This window comes from Panthera leo, chromosome E1, assembly GCF_018350215.1.
Source record: "Panthera leo isolate Ple1 chromosome E1, P.leo_Ple1_pat1.1, whole genome shotgun sequence".
In the NCBI taxonomy this organism is placed as follows: domain Eukaryota; kingdom Metazoa; phylum Chordata; class Mammalia; order Carnivora; family Felidae; genus Panthera; species Panthera leo.
The window spans coordinates 25,574,932-25,597,405 of record NC_056692.1 but is presented as its reverse complement, the minus strand read 5'-3'; the positions used below and the strand labels follow the sequence as shown (position 1 = coordinate 25,597,405).

At 36.7% G+C, this 22,474-nt stretch overlaps 1 protein-coding gene across 12 annotated transcripts in view; it reads right to left on the bottom strand.

The window, feature by feature from the left end:
* The window catches only part of BCAS3 (BCAS3 microtubule associated cell migration factor), a 608,014-nt gene that overhangs the window by 321,695 nt on the left and 263,845 nt on the right, over window positions 1-22,474 (bottom strand). For all 12 annotated transcript variants that reach the window (XM_042915733.1, XM_042915732.1, XM_042915730.1 and 9 more), the window contains one exon: window positions 3,404-3,554. In XM_042915733.1, coding sequence (XP_042771667.1) covers window positions 3,404-3,554 — 151 coding nt within the window. The remainder of the gene's footprint in view (window positions 1-3,403; window positions 3,555-22,474) is intronic.

Sequence of the window (22,474 nt, the reverse complement as noted above, 5' to 3'; positions counted from 1 at the left end):
TTACTTTTGGTAAGGCAAAATACATGTATTTCAGTGAAAATGCCAAATTTTAAGGTAATAAAACCATAAATTGTATTCTAAAAATTCTATGAACAAATGTTGGGGTGACTTAGAATAAAAATTATAAGGAAATTACACTATAGCAATTTCTGGATATAATCAACAAACCCTTCAGAAAACGGATTAGAGGGGGTGTCTGGGTGGCTCAAGTCAGTTAAGCATCCAACTCTTGCTTTCAGCTTACGTCATGATCTCACAGTTCGTGAGTTTAGGTCCCACTTCTCAATCTCAATATCTCTCTCAAAAATAAATAAATAAACATTAAAAAAAAAAAAAAAAGAAAGTGGCTTAGGGTATTAAGTCTCATAAGAAGAGCCAACTATAAGTTATTAATACTATTATCAAAGTGTTTATAGGTCACTGTGATCTGTGTTAATAGGAAGCCAGAGAAAATAGCAGGAGGGGTGGGGAAAAAAAGAACAGCAGGTGGGGAGAGCGGAAAATAATGGGCAGGGTAATAATGTGTGCTACACTAATGGCTCTGCCACAAGTAGAGAAGTCATTACAGACAACTCTACGAAAAAGACCAATAGTGAGTTTTAAAATCTCTTCTTTTGATAACTGTACTATAGTTATGTAAGAGAATATCCTTGTCTGTAGAAGTTATATATTGAAATTTGTAGGAATAAGGAATTACTAACTCTACTTTGAAACAATTTAAGAAAAATATGGTGTGTGTGTGTGTGTGTGTGTGTTTGTATGTGTGTGTGTATGCACACGTGTGCATACATGTATGGGCAGAGTGAGAGAGAATGTGAATGATAAGGCAAAAATATTGGATTGTCAACATTTGGGGAAAATGGGAATTCATTTTACTGGTCTTATAACTTTTTTTTGTAAATCTGAATCCTCCGAAAATTTTAAAAATTACAAACCAAGTATTCGTTGTGGGACAAATATTCTCTTTAAACACTTCAACACAGGACATGCTAAAAAGAATTTAAAAACTCAGCAAAAATATAATGGTCTGGGAACTGAGATAAAAAACCAAGTCAACAATGCAACATGTCTACCTTGAACTAATATTAATTCCAAAGCACATAATTCAAATTCATTTAAGTTATTTCATTAATAAATAATTACTAAGTTGTCTATAATATAAGGGAGCCTAATGTATGCAATCTAAAAATCTAAGAATTGTGACTAAGTTTTTAAAAAGAAAAGAAACAGAATTTATCCAAGTTCATAAAATATGGCAGTGGAGGGAGACACCAGATGATTAATAGTTTCTGTCCATCTAAGGGCAGAGAAATAGAGAGTAGCAAGAGAGAGTGTGAAAGAGTGTGAAAGACTTTCTCTTTTTATTGTGGAAAATTTCAAATACATACAAAAGTAGGCTCAGTTTCCACTCCTCCTCACAACTATGTTGAATTAAATTCTAATATAATAGGATTTCATGCATAGAACCTCAGTCACTGTCTTAGAAAAGCTTATTTGAAAAAGAGAGCTAATTCTTTACATTATAAAAATAGCATAGCTCGTAAGTTTTAAAAACAATAAACACCAGAAACAAAGCTAGAATTAAATTCAAGAATAACAATTTTGAGTATTCTTTCACTTGGATTCAGGAAACACACACAAAAACTCATAAGTACTATGCAGAATTGTACAATGCTCAGTTGAATCAAAAAGGTACAATTATGGATGACTTCTATAAGTAAAAAAAATAACTTTAAAATTATGATTCAAGATTTAGTCTAATTTTTATTTGATTCTACATCCCAGAAAAGTAAAAGAAAAAATGAATGAACAGTAAATAACCTCTTCATAACCTCTTTCCTAGTAATAGCTACTGTAATTTTAAATATTTTTATGCTTATTTATTTTTGAGAGAGAGAGAGCAAGTAAACAGGGGAGGGACAGAGAGAGAGGGAGACACAGAATCAGAAGCAGGCTCCAGGCTCTGAGCTGTCAGCACAGAGCCTGACGCGGGGTTCAAACTCACAAACAGCAAGATCATGACCTGAGCCGATGTCGGACACTTAACTGACTGAGCCACCCAAGCACCCTTTACTTATCTTATTTTAAAAAAAAGAAACTAAAAGAGGAAAGGGAAGCCAACATTCTATTTAAATCACTGAACATAGTTAAAAAGCTGAAATAAATTTAAAAAAAAAGGGATACAGGCCCAATGATCTATATCATAACATGCCTAATTTGGGACCTAAGTATATTTTTCCTTCCCCCTCCCCAAATATGCCACAAACTCCATTTTATTTCTGCATTCAGCAATAAGATCACTTTGTATATGAATACCACCCCACCAGGTAGAGGGTCCATTTCTGTACTATGGTGAAATCTGGAGTTCAAAGGCCTTGTCCCTGAGCATGAGTATTTCTTCTCACAAAAGTGACTTCTATAAACACTTTACCATCCAGCACAAAAATATTAAGACCTATTGATATAGTAGCCAAATAATATAATCTATTTCTTTTGTTGGAAAGGCCCTGAGGATTGTTTGAAGCCAGGATTGGGTTTTCTCTGAGCTACCTGCAGACAAAATTTAAGACAGTTGTTTCATTTCAAATTAGATAACAATCTCAGGATTGCTTATTGATGAAACAGGTAATCTGCCTATAGATATATATTTTTCTGGTACAAATGGAATTTCAGAATCATTTTGCGACTGATCATCTAATGATATCTTAAATATAGTACTTTATTTTCAAGAACTCAAAGAAGTGAGTTTTATATTCCTAACCAGTAGTAATTAAAAATGTTTTTAAATAGCTAAAATAAGCACAGACACATCAAGTGAGTCATCAAATGTCTTTGTGGATGTTAATGACCAATCTTGAGTAAAGCCCAAATTTTAGGACTCTGGCTTTTGAAAACTACCCATAATATCACATTGTCGTAACAATAATGACAGATTATTATTTGTAAATTATACCACAATATAGGGTTTTTTTTCCCTTTAAGTTTCAGAAACATGGTTGTCATCTAACAAAGTTCTTTCCTTAGTATTTGGGCCAGGTAAAATCTGGTGGTCATTATAAACACAGATTATGTCCACAACAGCAAGAAACTGAAACTGTACTTTCAGACAAAGCCGCAAGGCAGCAAGTATGAGACTGAGTAGATGGGTCTGGTTTTTATTAGCCAGTACTAGTTTTCACAACTTGTCACTGCTTTGTCTTTGCTATGAATGTATGTGCACATGGTTGTATTTTGAGGATGTTTGTACATGTTCTATACTTTGTACTTATTCTGCTGCCATTAAGTCTCACATGGGCTGGAAATGAAGAACGTACTCAAACGACCCAAAGAAAATGTGTTTTACTTTTATGTATCCAATCCTCTAAAGCAGCTATTTTAAAAAGTAGCAAGCCTAAGGCCTTACCCTGTTCGTTTGGTGATGGTCCCCAATGTCATTGGTTGCTTGATTTGTGCAAGAGGCATCAATACCATCAAGCTGGGGAGAGGAGAGAGCCGAGGGTTGCCAGGGTTGTTGTTGGCAAAATTATTGTAGGAGTCTTGGCTGTTTAGTTTCCCTACAAAAAGAAAAATAAAGAAAAGCATCACCAAGAGATGTTTCCTTCTCTCACGTGATTTGCACTCACTCCACTAACCATTTAAGAAAGTTATCAAAGGCAGAATTGATTCTAAAAGTATCATGGTTATATGGATGGGAAAAAACAAAGGATACTGGTAACACCAAGTGTGACTTGATTATAAACAGAGACTTTAGTCTTTGAGGATAGAGGAATGGAGGATACAGAAACGGATGGATGTTAAGTGGTTATACAAATAATTAGTATAAAATTTAATTATAATTTTATGATCTTATGAAGGAATATAGGATAGTAACAGAAAACAAAACAGGAAGATATAAGGTAGTCTAGAGGAGGCATGAAGCAATTCTCTAAACAAGCTGAAAGTAAGTGGGTAGAATATTCCAGCCACAGCAGCCTGTGAAAGCTGGGAGGGTGGAAGAAAGAGGAGTCATGAGATGAGTATCCACAGAGAATAGGAGACACAGGATGAGTAACAGAAGTCATAGGTAAAATCATCACCTTCTTCCCAATATCTACCACCCTCCATCATAAAGTTTAAAAACAAAAATCAACACATTTCCCTTTATTTTATGCTGGGCATTAATATAAAAAATAAAAAGAATAGTCATTATGGCTCACTAGTAACTAGGAAAAACAAACTCATCTGTGAAATAAAATCTGATCTGCAGAGGGAATAATTACTTTCAGCTCACTAGTAAGCCAAATTCCTCCTACATACTTATCTTTTCTCCCTCTCCATGGTATTTTCCAGAATGTCCTATAAATGAAATCAGAGTATGGGGCTTATGGGGTCCAGCTTCTTTCATTTGCCAATAAGCATCTGAGATTCACCCACTCTATATTTTCCTGAAAGTATCAACAGATCTTTCCCTCTCCTCCCCCGCTTTTTTTTAAGTGGGCTTCATTCCCAGCACAGAGCCCAATGTGGAGCTTGAACTGACAACGCTGAGATCAAGAGTCAGATGCTTAATCAACTAAGCCACTCAGGTCACCCCAGATCTTTCCTTTTATTCTTGAGTATGATGGAATTATATGGAATACTTCAGTTTGTTTATCTAGTCACTGCTTTTGGCTATTAGGTTTCCAGCTTTTGGCTATTAATGAATAAAGGTGCTATAAACATTTATGTACAGGTTTTGTATGAATATAAGCTTCCTTTTTTGGATAAATAATCTAAGAATGGAATTGCTGGTCATAGTAAATGAATGCATGCATGGACATAATAATGGTATGTTTTAAGATTATAAGAAAATGCCAGTTTGACAAAGTACCTGAACCATTTCTTATTCTCACCAGTAAAGTATCATAGTTCCAGATCTTCCATATCCACACCAGCATTTAGTATTGTCATTCTTTTTGATTTTAGCTATTCTGGCCTTTCTTTGGATTTCTCTAATGCATAATACAATGTAGTACTTTTTTGTTCATATACTTGTCATCCATATTTCTTTTTTGATAAAGTATCTGCTCAAATCTTGTGCCCATTTTAAAAACTGAGTCAATATTTATGCTGAGATATAATTCATATATTGTGAAAATCACTCTTTTAAAATGCACACTTCTGTGGTGTTTAGAATATTCTACAGTGTAGCACAACCATGACCACTATCAAATTTCAGAATATTTTCATCACCCAAAAAGAAAGCCCATACCCATTGGCAATCACTCCTCCTTTGTCCCACCTCTCAGCCTTTGACAACCAGGAACCTCCTTTTTGATTCTATGGCTTTGCCTATTCTGGATGCCTCATAAATGGAATCATATACAATGTGGCCTTTTATGACTTAGTATCTTTTCAAGGTTCATCCATGTTGTGCCACATGTCAGTAGTTCATTATTTTTTATAACCAAATAGCATTCCATTGCATGGATGTACCACATTTTACTTATCCATTTATGTGTTCTCAAGTTTTCTTGGGTATACACACCTAGGAGTGGAACATTTCAGTCTGTATTTAACATTTTGACGAACTGCCAACCTGTGGCTGCACCAATGTATAAGGGCTCCAACTTCTCCACATCTTCAAAAAAACTGTTATTGTCTACCTCTTATTTTCGCCATCCTAAATTTTTTTAATGTTTATTTATTTTTGAGAGACAGGGAGAGGCAGAGGGCAAGCAGGGGAGGGGCAGAGAGCGAGAGGGAGACACGGAATCTGAAGCAGGATCCAGGTTCTGAGCTATCACCACAGAGCCCGATGCGGGACTTGAACTCATGAACTGTGACCTGACCTGAAGTCAGATGCTCAACCGACTGAGCCACCCAGGCACCCTGTTTTAGCCATCCTAGTGGGTATGAAGTGGTGTCTTATGTGGTTTTGATTTGCATTTCCCTAATTACTAGGGATGTTAAACATCTTTTTCATGTGCAGTTTGGTGATTCGTATATCTTCTTTGGAGAAATGTCTAATCCGAAATATTTGCCCATTTAAAAACTGGATTGTCTGGGGCTCCTGGGTGGCTCATTTCGTTGAGCGTCCGACTTCGGCTCAGGTCATGATCTCACGGTTCATAAGTTCGAGCCCCATGTCATGCTCTGTGCTGACAGCTCTGAGCCTGGAGCCAGCTTTGGATTCTGTGTCTCCCTCTCTTTCTGCCCCTCGACCACTCGTGCTATGTCTCTCTCTCTCTTTCTGTCTCAAAAATAAGCATTTTTAGAAAATTGAAAGTAAATAAAATAAAAATTGGATTGTCTTTTTACTGTTCAGTCATAAGTTAATCATACTCTCTGGATACAAGCCCCTGGTCAAATATATTATTTATAAATATATTTGTCCCATTACATGTGTTGTCTTCTCACCTTCTTCATGATGTTCTTTGAAGTATAAAAGTTTTTAATTTTGATAAAGTCTACTGTATCCATTTTTTCTTTAGTTGCTTATACTTTTATTGTCATATCTAAGAAACCATTGCCAAATCCAGGGACACAAAGATTTATGCCTATATTTTCTTCTAAGAGTTTTATATTTTCAGTTCTGACATTTAGGTCTTGGATCTATCTTGAATCAATTGTTATAAATGGTGTGAAGTAGGGGTTCAATATCATTACTGTGAATTTTGGATATCCACTTGTTCCAGTCTTTCCACTGAAAAGACTCTTCTTTCCCACATCAACAGATTGTCCTGGCACTCTTGTTGAAAATCAAAAGACTACAAATGTAAGGAATTATTTATAGATCTTACTCTCAAATTTTAAAAGATCTTTATATATTCTGGACATAAGCCTTTTGTAAATTTTCAAATATGTTCTACCACCCTGTAACTTGTCTTCTTACAGATCTTTCAATAAGCAAAAGATTTTTTCCCATAAAGTCCACCTCATGAATTTGTTTAGTATATGTGGTGTTGAATTGATGAACTATTTGCCTAACCTAAGGTCAAAAAATCCAATCTAAAAAATTTTAAGTCTTGTATTTTATCTTCATATATACAATTTATATCATTTGTTACATGATACAGTTAATTTTTTAAGGTATGAAATGTGATTTTTAAAAAAAATAACAATGAAATGAAACAAATGAAAGCAAATAAAACAAAATCTCCAAAGTTTAAGTGAAGTTTATAGCAACTTTACATATTAGGATTTTTTTTGTTTATTTTTTAATCAGTGTCCTGATATTAATGATAAAAATTTTATGATATTACCGATATAAAATATTACTGATAATGTCTATTACTCCAGTATTATGATAACTGAAGCCTGAGACAAGGCAGGATCCATGATCTCTGTAATTTTTTGATATATTCACCAAATGACAAATTTGAGCTAAATTTTGGTGAGCTGAAGTGGTATGCCAATTTGGATTGCTTTCTTTTTTTTTTTTAATATGAAATTTATTGTCAAATTGGTTTCCATACAACAAACACCCAGTACACATCCCAACAGGTGCCCTCCTCAATGCCCATCACCCACCCTCCCCTCCCTTCCACCCCCCATCAACCCTCATTTTATTCTCAGTTTTTAAGAGTCTCTTATGGTTTGGCTCCCTCCCTCTCTAACTTCTTTTTTTTCTTCCCCTCCCCCATGGTCTTCTGTTAAGTTTCTCAGGATTGTTTTCTTAACACAAAAAGAAATCGTATTAGAATTACTGAAAAGAAAGAGAACAGTATATCAAAAGGGAACATACTATATTCTGGAACAGAAGCACCCACTTGGACATTTATTATTTCTATATTATTTGGTGTCACCACCTTGTGGCCTACAGCTACAAAATTCAAATTAGTTACAGATCTCACAGAGAGGAGGCTATGAAATACAAAGACAGAAATTGCTATTATGTTATCAAAGTTCTCTTCAGATACAAGCCACATGGGATTAGAAATTTTAGAATATTTTACGTGTTTTTCTGAATGTCCATGTTTTGAAATGCTGTCATATTGGGAATTAGGTTCCTAAACAACTCATAACTTCTAAAATAGACATTACACAAACATCTACCCAAATGCACACAGAATTCACTAAAAATGTGCTTTTATTTTCAAAATTCTTAGCACCCCTGTTCAGTCACCTTTTTCCAAGGAAAAATGATTGTGAAGCACCTCTGTCCCAGTAAATAATGGTTTTTCAGAGGGACTAAAGATAGAAAAAAAATAGAGAAAAATAATATTGAATTTCATTTCTTTTAGTCAGTGGTTTCATGTCACTGTATTCAACAAAACCTGCTGCTTCCATCAACACGTTGTCATTTATTTGCAAAGATGCCAGCTAGGATTCTGATTGGAACTGCAATGAGTCTGTAGATCAGCTGAGGAACTACTGCCATCTTACCAAGCCAAGAATATGAGATGTCTTTTCATTTATTTAAGTATTCTTTAATTTCTTTGAACATTATTTTGTAGATTTCAGGGTACAGGTTTTATACTTCTTTGGTTAAATTTAGTCCTATTTTATTCTTTTGGATGCAACTTGTAAAAAGAATTGTTTTTAATTTCACTTTTCAGACTGTTAATTGCCAATGTAGAAAAATACAATTAATTATTGTACATTGATCTTATATCCTATAATCTTTGCTGAACTTGTTTATCTCAGTGGAGATATTTCTTTCTTGTGGATTCCTTAGTATTTTCTACATACATGATCATGTCATCCTCAAAGAAGAAAGTTTTACTTCTTCCTTTCCAGTCCAGATGACTTCTATTTATTTTATTGCCTAAAAGCCTTGGTTACAACTGCCAGTACAATATTGAACAGAAGTGGCAAGAACAGACTATGATTCATTTTAAGTTATTTTTTGTATATGGACTGAGGTGTGAGTTGAGGTTGTGCTCATGCTTTGAAAGTGGATATCAACTTGTTTCATCACCACTAGAAAGATGATCCTTTCTCCATTAAATTGCCTTTTCATCTTTGTCAAAAATCAAATGACCATACACGTGTGCATCTATTTCTAGATTTTGTTCCATTGATCCATGTGTCTATCCTTTCACTAATACTACATTTTCTTGATTACTGTAGTTTTTTTTTTAAGACAGAGAGAGCGCACGTGTGAGCCTGTATGAGTGGAAAGAGGGGCAAAGAGAGAGGAGAGACAGAATCCCAAGCAGTCTCTGTGCTGTCAGAGCAGAGCCACAGGGCTCGATCTCACAAACCGTGAGATCATGACCTGAGCCAAAATCAAGAGTCGGACACTCAAGTCACTGAGTGACCCAGGTACCCTGTTGATTACTGTAGTTTCATAGTGATCCATGTACTTACACAGAAACTTTACAGAAAATTTTCCACACTTCCCATGTTATAAAAACGAGTCCAGTGTTTATAACTCAACAACTCTTCCATACAGAAAACATCTTATTGACCCAATGTTATTTTCAAATAATTGTTCTTAACTTATAAAAGTTATCTGCCCCAGTTCAATGGTTAACAATAAATATTGTATTTTATAAATAACAGCAAACAGTAAGCATGTATTTTTTTTTTTTTACTAATTTGTAAGTGGAGTGTTAAAGTCCCCTGCAATTACCACATTCTTATCAATAAGGTTGCTTATGTTTGTGAGTAATTGTTTTATATATTTGGGGGCTCCTGTATTCGGCACATAGGCATTTATAATTGTTAGCTCTTCCTGATGGATAGACCCTGTGATTATTATATAATGCCCTTCTTCATCTCTTGTTACAGCCTTTAATTTAAAGTCTAGTTTGTCTGATATAAGTATGGCTACTCCAGCTTTCTTTTGACTTCCAGTGGCATGATACATAGTTCTCCATCCCCTCACTCTCGATCTGAAGGTGTCCTCAGGTCTAAAATGAGTCTCTTGTAGACAGCAAATAGATGGGTCTTGTTTTTTTATCCATTCTGATACCCTATGTCTTTTGGTTGGTGCATTTAGTGCATTTACATTCAGTGTTATTATAGAAAGATACGGGTTTAGAGTCATTGTGATGTCTGTAGGTTTCATGCTTGTAGCAATGTCTCTGGTACTTTGTCTCACAAGATCCCCCTTAGGATCTCTTGTAGGGCTGGTTTAGTGGTGACGAATTCCTTCAGTTTTTGTTTGTTTGGGAAGACCTTTATCTCTCCTTCTAGTCTAAATGACAGACTTGCTGGATAAAGGATTCTCGGCTGCATATTTTTTTTTCTGTTCATCACATTGAAGATCTCCTGCCATTCCTTTCTGGCCTGCCAAGTTTCAGTAGACAGATCGGTCACGAGTCTTATAGGTCTCCCTTTATATGTTAGAGCACGTTTATCTCTAGCTGCTTTCAGAATTTTCTCTTTATCCTTGTATTTTGCCAGTTTCACTATGATATGTCATGCAGAAGATCGATTCAAGTTACGTCTGAAGGGAGTTCTCTGTGCCTCTTGGATTTCAATGCCTTTTTCCTTCCCCAGATCCGGGAAGTTCTCAGCTATTATTTCTTCAAGTACACCTTCAGCACCTTTCCCTCTCTCTTCCTCCTCTGGAATACCAATTATGTGTATATTATTTCTCTTTAGTGCATCACTTAGTTCTCTAATTTTCCCCTCATACTCCTGGATTTTTTTTATCTTTTTCTCAGCTTCTTCTTTTTCCATAATTTTATCTTCTAGTTCACCTATTCTCTCCTCTGCCTCTGAAATCTGAGCCGTAGTTGTCTCCAGTTTATTTTGCAACTCGTTGATAGCATTTTTTAGCTCCTCCTGGCTGTTCCTTAGTCCCTTGATCTCTGTAGCAAGAGATTCTCTGCTGTCCTTTATACTGTTTTCAAGCCCAGCGATTAATTTTATGACTATTATTCTAAATTCACTTTCTGTTATATTGTTTAAATCATTTTTGATCAGTTCATTAGCCGTTGTCATTTCCTGGACGTTTTTCTGAGGGGAATTCTTCCACTTCGTCATTTTGGATAGTCCCTGGAGTGGTGCGGGACTGAGGGGCACTTCCCCTGTGCTGTCTTGAATAACTTGCGTTGGTGGGCGGGGCCGCAGTCAGACCTGATGTCTGCCCCCAGCCCACCTCTGGGACCACAGTCAGTCTGGTGTGTGCCTTCTCTTCCCGTTTCCTAGGGGCGGGATTCACTGTGGGGTGACGTGGCCCGTCTGGGCTACTTGCACACTGCCAGGCTTGTGGTGCTGGGGATCTGGCATATTAGCTGGGATGGATCAGCAAGGTGCACGGGGGCGGGAGGGGCAGGCTCAGCTCGCTTTTCCTTCGGAGATCCACTTCGGGAGGGGCCCTGCAGCACCAGGAGGGAGTCAGACCCGTAGGAGGGATGGATCCTCAGAAGCACAGCTTTGGGTGTTTGCGCGGTGCAAGCAAGTTCCCTGGCAGAAACTGGTTCCCTTTGGGATTTTGGCTGGGGGATGGGCGAGGGAGATGGCGCTGGCGAGTGCCTTTGTTCCCCGACATGCTGAGCTCTGTCGTCCGGGGCTCAACAACTCTCCTTCCTGTTGTCCTCCAGCCCTCCCGTTCTCCAAGCAGAGCTGTTAGCTTATAACCTTCCAGATGTCAAGTCCCGCTTGCTGTTGGAACACACGCATCCGGCCCTTCTGCTTTTGCAAGCCAGACTCAGGGGCTAAGCTTGGCTGGTGGGCCGCCCCTCAGCCCCAGCTCCCTCCCGCCAGTCCGTGGAGCATGCACCACCTCTCTGCCCTTCCTACCCTCTTCCGTGGGCCTCTCGTCTGCGCTTGGCTCTGGAGACTCCGTTCTGCTAGTCTTCTGGTGGTTTTCTGGGTTATTTAGGCAGGTGTAGGTGGAATCTAAGTGATCAGCAGGACGCGCGGTGAGCCCAGCGTCCTCCTACGCCGCCATCTTCCCAGGATCTCTCTTTTTTTACTAATTTGAATAAGACAAATTTATATAAAAAAGCAAACAATCCCCCCAAGAGATCAGAATGAATATCTTATTTCTAAATGACATCCTAAAAGACATTATTTTTTTTAGTTTGTATTTAAATTTCAGTTAGTTAACATATAGCTTAATAGTTTCAGGTGTACAATATAGCAATTCAACACTTCCATACATCACTCAGTGCTCATCACAAGTACACTCCTTAATCCCCAACACCTATTTAACCTATTCCCCCGCCCACCTCCCCTCTGATAACTACCAGTTTGTTCTCTATAGTTAAGAGTCTGTTTCTTGGTTTCTCTCTCTCTCTTTCCCCTCCTCTTTTATTTGTTTTGTTTCCTAAATTCCACATATGAGTGAAATCATATGGTATTTGTCTTTCTCTGCCTGAATTATTTCACTTAGCATAATACTCTCTACCTCCAGGCACATCTTCGCAAATGGCAAGATTTCATTCTTTTTAATGCCTGAGTAATATCCCATTGGGTATATATACCACATTTTCTTTACCCATTCATCAGTTGATGGACATTTGGGCTATTTCCATAATTTGGCTACCGTAGATAATCACTGCTATAAACACTGGGGTGCATGTATCCTTTCATATCTGTATTTTTGTATTCTTTAGGTAAATACCTACTAGTGCAATTGCTGGGTTGTAGGGTAGTTCTACAACTTTTAGTTTTAACTTTTTGAGGAACTGCCACACTGTTTTCCAGAGTGGCAGCACCAGTTTGCATTCCACCAACAGTGTAAGGGGATTCCCCTTTCACCACATCCTCGCCAACACCTGTTGTTTCTTGTGGTGTTGATTTTAGCCATTCTGACAGTTGTGAGGTGATGTCTTATTGTAGTTTTGATTTGCATTTCCTTGATGATAAGTGATGCTGAGCATCTTTTCATGTGTCTTTCAGCTGTCTGTATGTCTTCTTTGGAAAAATGTCTATTCATATCTTGTGCCCATTTTTTTTAAGTTTATTGATTTATTTTGAGAGAGAATGAGCACAAGAGAATCACAGGCAGGCTCCACAGTGTCAGTGTATAGCCCGATGGCTCACAAACCATGAGACCATGACCTGAGCCGAAGCCAGACACTTAACTGACTGAACCACCCAGGCGTTCCTCTTTTGCCCACTTTCTATTGGATTATTCACTTTTGGGGTGTTGAGTTTTATAAATTGTTTATATATTTTGGATACTAACCCTTTATTGGATACGTCATTTGCAAATATCTTCTCCCATTCTAAGGCTGACTTTTAGTTTTGTTGATCATTTCCTTCATTGTGCAGATGGTTTTTATTTTGATGTAGTGCCAATAATTTATTTTTGCTTTTGTTTCCCTTGCCTCAGGAGACATATCTAGAAAGAAGTTGCAATGGCTGATGTCAAAGAATTTACTGCCTGTGTTCTCTCAAAGACATTCACTCTTAAAACAGCATGGATTCAATACAGAGGGAGAACTATCGCACCATAATTAATGGTAGCTTCAGAGTTAGTGGAATGGTAAGAAGTTCTTTTTAAAAAATCATTACAAGCAGCACCTGGGTGGCTCAGTCGGTTAAGTACCTGACTGCAGCCCAGGTCATGATCTCATGGTTCGTGGGTTTGAGCCCTGCGTCTACTCTGTGCTGACAGCTCAGAGCCTGGAGACTGCTTTGGATTCTGTGTGTCTCTCTCTGCCCCTTCCCTGCTCACATTCTGTCTCTCTCTCTCTCAAAAATAAACATTTAAAAAATGTAAAAAAAATCATTACAAAATGAAGGTATCTTCAGAATTAGCATAATGGCTTAACCAAATGGGACTTGTTTTTTGGGGCACAAACCTATGGAATAATCAAGTTAAATACTGATGTCTCTTCAGCAATGTAAGAAATTCTTATTGAGGAGGGCACCTTTTGGGATGAGCACTAGGTGTTGTATGCAAACCAATTTGACAATAAATTTGATATTAAAAAAAAAGCTTCTCTTTCTGTGCTCACACAATGGGCAGCAAAAAAAAAAAAAAAAGAAGAAGAAAAGAAAAGAAATTCACACAAATTTTTATCTATCTCCTCAATTTCTGAATACAACATTTAATATCTGTAGAGGAATAACAGAAAACTTTTTTATACCAGTTAAGAAATGGGCAGAAGACATGAAACAGACTTTCTTCCAAAGACATACAGATGGCTAACAGACACATGAAAAAATGCTCAACATCACTCATCATCAGGGAAATACAAATCAAAACCATGATGAGATACCACCTCACACCTATCAGAATGGCTAAAATTGACAACACAGGAAACAACAGATGTTGGCAAGAATGTGGATGAAGGGGAAACCTCTTACACTGCTGGTGGGAATGCAAACTGGTGCAGCCACTCTGGAAAACAGTGTGGAGGTTCCTCAAAAAGTTAAAAATAGAATTGCTATGATCCAGCAATTATACTAATAGGTATTTACCCAAAGAATGCAAAAATAGAGATTTGAAGGGGCACATGCACCCTGATGTATACAGCACCATTATCAACAATAGCTAAACTATGGAGAGCCCCAAATGTCCATCAACTGATGAATGGATAAAGAAGATGTGGTATATATACACAATGGAATATTACTCAGCCATCAGAAAGAATGAAATCTTGTCATTTGCAATGATGTGGATGGAGCCAGAGTGTATTATGCTAAGCAAAGTAAGTCAGAGAAAGATAAATGCCATATGATTTCACTCGTATGTGGAATTTAAGAAACAAAATAGATGAAGATAGGGGAAGGGGGAAAAAGAGAGAGAGAAGCAAACCATAAGAGACTCTTTTTTTTTCTATGTCTTTTTTTTTAATATGAAATTTATTGTCAAATTGGTTTCCATACAACACCCAGTGCTCATCCCAACAGGTGCCCTCCTCAATGCCCATCACCCACTTTCCCCTCCCTCCCACCCCCCATCAACCCTCATTTTACTCTCAGTTTTTAAAAGTCTCTTATGGTTTGGCTCCCTCACTCTCTAACTTTTTTTTTCCTTCCCCTCCCCCATGGTCTTCTGTTAAGTTTCTCAGGATCCACATAAGAGTGAAAATATATGGTATCTGTCTTTCTCTGTATGACTTATTTCACTTAGCATAACACTCTCCAGTTCCATCCACGTTGCTACAAAGGGCCATATTTCATTCTTTCTCATTGCCACATAGTATTCCATTGTGTATATAAACCACACTTTCTTTATCCATTCTTCAGTTGATGGACATTTAGGCTCTTTCCATAATTTGGCTATTGTTGAAAGTGCTGCTATAAACATTGGGGTACAAGGGCCCCTATGCATCAGCACTCCTGTAGCCCTTGGGTAAATTCCTAGCAGTGCTATTGCTGGGTCATAGGGTAGATCTATTTTTAATTCTTTGAGGAACCTCCACACCGTTTTCCAGAGTGCAAACTGCACCAGTTTGCATTCCCACCAACAGTGCAAGAGGGTTCCTGTTTCTCCATATCCTCTCCAGCAAGGAGACTCTTACCTATAGAGAATAAACTGAGGGTTGATGGAGGCGGGTGGGTGGGGGATGGGCTAGATGGGTGATGGGCATTAAGGAGGGCACTTGAGATGAGCACGGGGTGTTATATGTAAGTGATGAATCACTAAATTCTACACCTGCAACCAATTTTACCATATATGTTAACTAACTAGAATTTCAATAAGAAGTTTAAAAATAAACCATAAAAAAGAAAAAAAATTATGGTTAAATCATTCAGTGATTTATTATGACACTCTTTAGACCACTGTAGATGCAAGATTCACCATTAGACAACTATAGTAATACTAATTTGAATCTGAAATCAGACTGCAGCACTAAAATATCACAAGCTAACGAAATTCAAGGAATGTTCATGACACACACATTTCACAACTAGTAGTCAAATATTTCATGAGTGCCTTAACCTAAGATTACATGCTGTGAAGACTGCCTTCTCTGTTATCACAGAGCTTACAGTCTTATATGCATGAAACAGGAATAATTTAAATGCTAACGGCCTAGTACTGAAAGATAAGTACAAATGGGATCAACTATTTGGAGAAGAGATCATGGAGCAGATGGGACATAACCTAGGCTTTGAAAGATGTGCAAAATATGGAGATGACTAGGAGAGAAGAAATATGCTGAGCATGAAGGATAACATGAAAAGCAGAGGGTGTAAAGGGATGCCACATATGTGAGCAATAGTAAGGAATCTCTAACGAGAGGAGATTATAATAGAAAGCAGTAGGAAGATTAAATGATTTGAGTTTTAGAAGAACTTTTTAATTGAGCCAGAGGAGCAGGGACTTAGGTAAATTCTTCAGCAAGGGAATATATAGATTTTGAGATCACTGAACTTTATAGGTAGGATGAGTGGTCTAGAAAAATGAAGTGATTCACTGAGAAGCTCCAAATCTTGTGATATAGTTAGCCATAACTTAAGACCCCTCACCTCATAATAGTATACAAGGTGCTTCATACCTATCCCTCTCAGCATGCTATTGTATTGCCAAGCAACACCCAAGTTTGTGGGCATTTACTCTTGGTGTCTGTGTTTATGATGTAGCCTCTGACACCCAGCCCATCTGAAAGGGTAAAGTAAGTCTACCTTAAGGGTAAAGGGTTTTATATTCATATAGGTATAGTGTCTGTCTTATATTTTATTGGACATGGCAAGCAACTTATAAAAATAGCTTTAATGAAAGAATAAATGGATTAATAAAACACTCCATGATGACAAGGTTCAGGAAGGTAAACTCAGAGACAAAACTACTAACTTTGGTAATCTTCAATAAGGTCGCTTCAGTAAAGAGGTGGAAAACTCAGATGGAAAGGGATAAGTAAAAGAAACATTGATCGGAAATGATCAAGGTAATGGATATAGAACACAGATATAAGAACTTTGGGTCTGAAAATAAGACATTCTTTTGATGTCTGCAGACATCAAGATGAGTTACTGTCCCAAGCAAAGTTTTCATCAATATTCATTCTTTCACTTAACATTTTTTGAGCCTTATCAGTATAAGGCCCTGTTCTAGCCCTGGATGAATAAGTCCAAGGGCCTCCTAAAGAGTTCATAATATAATGAGACAGAAAGTATATAAACAAAAAATTTTAAATGGGCGAAAACATGCTAACAAAGATATCTGCAGAATGTCTCAGGAACAACAACTATAAAAGGGAGACATTTTTATGTTGTTTCAAAGGGACAACTTAAAAGGGAAGCTAAGGCATACAAATTTTAAGCATAGAGGAAGAAACCTGTATCTTTATACCTTTATTTTTCAAATGGAAAATAAAGGATAAGATGAGAGATGTGCAAACAATTACATAGCAGTTAGTAAAATGAGGGAAATGGCTTAGACAGGAAATCTCATTAGCTGACACATAATGATCTACATGTAAAAAATATACATTAAAAAACAACAAATTTAAAAATGAAAGTTCATACTCAATAAATCAAACATACAAAAGTCATAATGATCCTTTCCTTCCCTTTTCCAGTGTTCAAAGTCTTTGGTTAAAAATAATTTTTCACTGTCTCTTGTATCATGGATTTTCTTTGAAAATGCAGCTAGATCTAACAAACCTTCAGATTTATTCTCCAGGAAAACTGGAGACTCTTCCAGAGTAGGGGCAGTGTTTTACTATTGTGGACAGCACAAATGTTTGCTGAATGAATGAAATAAATATATTTTTTCCCATATCCAGGAAGTACAGGAAAACAGAGTCTTATGATCCATAGAAAAAATTAATTTTGGAGGGACACAAAATACTTCAGAAGATAGCCAGATGCTGGAATCCATGGCTTTAGCTATTCTGCTTAGTCTCATGTTGACTGAACCAGAAGCCTAGACTTGCTAACTTTTCGAACACATCTTCAGACACTTCCTTACGGGTATATCAAGCCTAAATTTCCAAGTCAAGATTTTTCATTAAGCCTGAAGTCTCTTAATATAATGAGGTTCAGCAGGAAGAAACTTGTAGTATCCCAAGTCTTGGATGAGGATTAAGTCTGTCCCTCCATTTTATCCTTCAATTTCCCATTGGACAGAAAGGAATAGTAGCACTATTTCTTTCTTCCACCTCTCAGGCATATATATATATATATGAGAGTAACAGTAAAATTAAAAATTTCCAAGCTCAATGAAGAGTCACTACATATATGCTAAATGTCATTTTCACGAACTGTTCTTTCCTTTTCTCTTTTCTCTTAATTGTATAAGTACAATGAAAATAGCAGAGGTTGTTGAATTGCAGTTTTAGTAGTAAGCTTTTTAAAATCTTAAGACACATGTAATATTTCCACACACCATTATACTTTTGAATTCCAGCTGGGACAAGACCTGTAAGTGACAAATGCCATGAGAATGGATATTCTCACAGTATTTCTGGCACATCCAAACAGAGGAAGTCCCAAAGATCTCATGAGAAAATAAGCTCTTCTAAGACTCTCATCCCAGTTTTTGGGCTTACTCTATATAGATAAACTTCTATAAGCCTTCAGGCTTTTGGGTCTTTATCCAAATCCACAAGAGCTTTGATCCTTTAGAGGTTTACCAGTCTCCAAGATAGACAGAGTTCTCTTGGGAGAAAAAAATCCCAAGTTCCAATAAAATGGTTTCTCAATAAACTAAAGCAGGAATTCTATTTGGGAGTAGGAAATCATTTAAAAATCAGAATTTATAAAACATCCCTTGATGCTTAAAGCTATGATATTTTGTTTCTGTTTTCAGTTGTTTATTTGCTTAATTATTATTGTTTTTGTTGTTAGAATGCAAGGCACTAAACCAGAACAGTTCACACTGGGCTTTAACCACTGGCTTCTGGGTTTACTTGAACAAGTTTGCATTTTTGAAAAAGGAATTTTGAAAACAACCTCATGCACTCTTTTTTTTTTCCTTCCACCTTTTGGAAGAATACCTGCAGATACCTTTTACTGAGGAACTCTCAATCTCCATACCAACATATGGTACCATTGTCTGTGTGTCAGGTTGACATGGTATAACCTGTTTACAAGAAGTTTTGCTAACTTCAAAATGCCATCTTATCATTTATGCATTGTCCCTAAGTATGTTTTCCCAGACATTCTATACTATAAAAACACAGAGGAAAAATGGATTAAGTTGAGTATAAAAGTAAAGAGAGAAAATAACAATGGGCTTTGTTGCTGCACTAGAGGAACAGCTTGTCAGGTCAGCTTTGCAGAGAGGCATATTCCCAAACCAGTCATCATTAATGGACTCACTTCCACAGGAAAAAAAAAAAAAAAAAGACAGAGTCTGAAAACTCCGGACAAAAGAAATCCCTGCAGACAAAGTAAAAACAAATTAAAAGACCCATTATAAAACACAGATGCTACAAGGAAAATAAACTTTGCAAGATTTACTGGGCTTTGACAAACGTGAACATTTGTGGAAAAGACATCAGCAACAACTCCCAGGTAATGTGGCTAGACTCCTTTCTGTTTCATCTTTACCCTCTCTTCAGAAGCTGCCAGGCTGGGATTCTTAGCTTCTGAATGCAGTGATGTGAGAACACGTGAATGTGGCAAACTGCCAGCTTCAAGAAGTTTCTGAAGCCAGCAATATCCTGAAATTGTTGACCATTTCAGATTATGCTAAATATTAAAGTTAATATCAGTTTATCTGTATGTGTATGCATTTCTTCTTAAATGCAGTCAAGAGGAAAAACAAGCCATAAATGTAATTACTTGCCTCCTCTCCCACTTTAAAAACTTTCCCTATCCCACCATACCGTGAACTAAAGCAAATAAAAGCAGTTAAAATGACATTAAGCAATCAAGGGATAGAGTTATAAATCAGAAAGTACCTTAAAACAGTATCATATCAGTAAGAAAGGGAAAACTTTTTATTATAGATTTCTAGAAGCACAAACTACAGTCTGCTGCCAATGGGGGTTACAGGACTAGAATATTCTAGGATCAGAAGGTGTAAGAAACTAAGAACTATCATGGAATAAAGTGAACCAAGTGGAGCATTTGAAGGATAAAGGAGCATTGTCTTTTGTTGTCAGTAGGGACACAGGGATAAATACAAAAATGGCAAAAGTGCAGTTGTAAAAAAACAAAGGACACCAGGCTGTGTTGACCATGCCCTCTGGGAGAGAACTATTATTGGAAGGTCTGCATTTTTTTTCTCACTTTTTGTTCCTTATCATGGGCACAGAACTTGTTCACTTTAGGTATTCCACTTTTCAGAAGGTTTACCATAGAAACTTTTCTATATATAAGACTCCTACAATAGTATCAAACTCTCTTATCACCTCTCTATACACTTAGCAACAAGATCCACTCTTATTCTAGGATACAAGCCTCGCCGTTAGGGTCCTTGGTCTGCTAATATTTTGAACCATTACATTTTGTAATCAGATTAATGACGGCCACTGAAAGCCAATGTCCATATAACAACCTGGCACTCCCAAGAAGGCAGTTCTATAGAAAGAGCCCCACTCCCAATATCCCATTGTGACTGTTCTCCTCCCGTCAATTTCCCTACTCTCAGACCTCATGTAGATGTTCTATCCCCTACATATCTTTCCAAAATAAAAACCGGGTAATGAGTTCGTATGGGGATTTTTGTGTGTGCTTTTTGCTTTCCACAGACAACCAAAACTTTTGGTCTGCTTTTAATATCCTGCTGTGGAATTGACAGGGATAAAAATCCAAAATATACCAGTGAGTTTAACTAAGTTAACTCTGTAGTTGAAAAGCTCCTGACTTCTTGACTCTGTCAAAGAGTACAATGGTAGCTTGTTTTGAAACAATCACTGGAAATCTGGGCTCTGAAAAGTTAAAAACACTGCTTAGCGCTAGCTTGCCATCTAATTTAACATTAAAGCTTTCTCAGCCAAACACTCGATAATTATTTAATCAAAACCAAATAAAATCCTTTCAGAGTATATAAAAAGTATCCTGTGCAAATAGGAATTTCCTGAATGTGGGTTGTTTTGGTTGGGATGGGAGTCTCTATTTCTCTCTTTCTTTCTTTCTCTTGTTCTTTTTTTTTTTTCTTTCTCCTTTCCTAGATGAGAATGACAAGCTTCCCAGCTGCAGTTCCAGGACTTTCACCCTCCTTTTTGACCTTTTCTCAGGCGTATTCCAGTATAATCTGTAATCTACTCAAGTAGGAAAAGGAAACAGCAGCGCCCTGGTGAGAAACAGCGCCTTCTGACCCACATACCAAACTGGGCGGAAGCAATGCTTGTTCACAGGGGCCAGGGAGAGTAGAACACACAATTAAAAGAAAAAATAATATATACATATTTTTTAAAAGACTGTTAACACAACAATCAAACAGTTTAGGTGACAAAGTTCAAGACAGAAAAGGGTTCAGGACGATCCTGATTGGGTATTAACTTGTTTCTCCTTGTAACTTTTCTGAGGGGAGTGACAGATGATGAAATCAAAGTGCTGCAGATCTTTATGCATTTCAAGCAAAAACACTTGTTGCTTTTCAACCAAACAGTTCACGGCGACACAGACATTACACTAGGTACTTTGGGGAAGGGTGGGAAGGTAAGAAGAGAAATCTCCCACAAATCCGACTTGAAAACCAGAGTCCAATCCTTTTTTTTTTTTATTTTTACGTGATGGGGACTGAGGTTTTGAATGATGACATTGTCATCACTACGTCTCACTACATACAAAGTCGCCTGCATGGAGATTTGCACTAGTGCTTCTTAAATGTCAGAAGAATTAAAACTTTATGCCCTGGAGAATTGAGATGCCACTAATTATTGAATAACTATTTATATAAATTTGTTTATCTATTTATACAAATATATGTTTATAAATAATTAAATTAAAAAACTGCTAGATTGCTTTCCTTTCTGTAGTCTGAATACATTTTCACCAGTTAATGATTTAAATGGCTCACAACTATCATATACAATTTTGATTATTTTTCTTTCCTTAAATCTAAAATAAACTCAATAAATTCAGAAAGTTGGAACACAAAAATAAAAATCAAAAGAAACCAGTTTGCTAAAACTATACATACAGCAAGGGACAATCCACCCTGCTCCAAAAAGATACTAAAGCATGCTTAGAACAAGGAGTCTGGAATGTAAAAATGAGCCTGAAAAGGGAGACGAGATCAAGAGTTAGAAACATCGTTTATAAAATGTAAAAATATAAACAGGGGAAAAAAATATAAACAGGGGAAAATAGAAGAAATATGTCCAAAAAGTTCAAGATAAAATAAGGTGTATGAGATAGGCAATGAAATACATTGTAGGAAAATCTCTTGCCTACATTTCCTCTCCACTACATTTGTGGCACAATTTAGTCTCAATCACATAGCCAACCCAAATTTATAAAATAAATGAAAAAAATTTCCCCCGTAAGTAAAAATTTCATTACTTTAAGTTTATTATTCTTAGAGCATTCCAAGATTGGAGATGAAGAACATTTTATAAGCTATAAAACTTCTTAATATTTAAGTTTTAATTTAAATAACTTAAATAATTTAAATATCAAGAAGTTTTAGCAAGTTTTAATTCATTATAAACATTAGAATTGTAGCCTGCCACTCTTACAACAATGAAATATAAAAAACAAAACAACAAAAAACAAACAAAACAAAACAGTATTTAGACTATATTTAACACTAGAG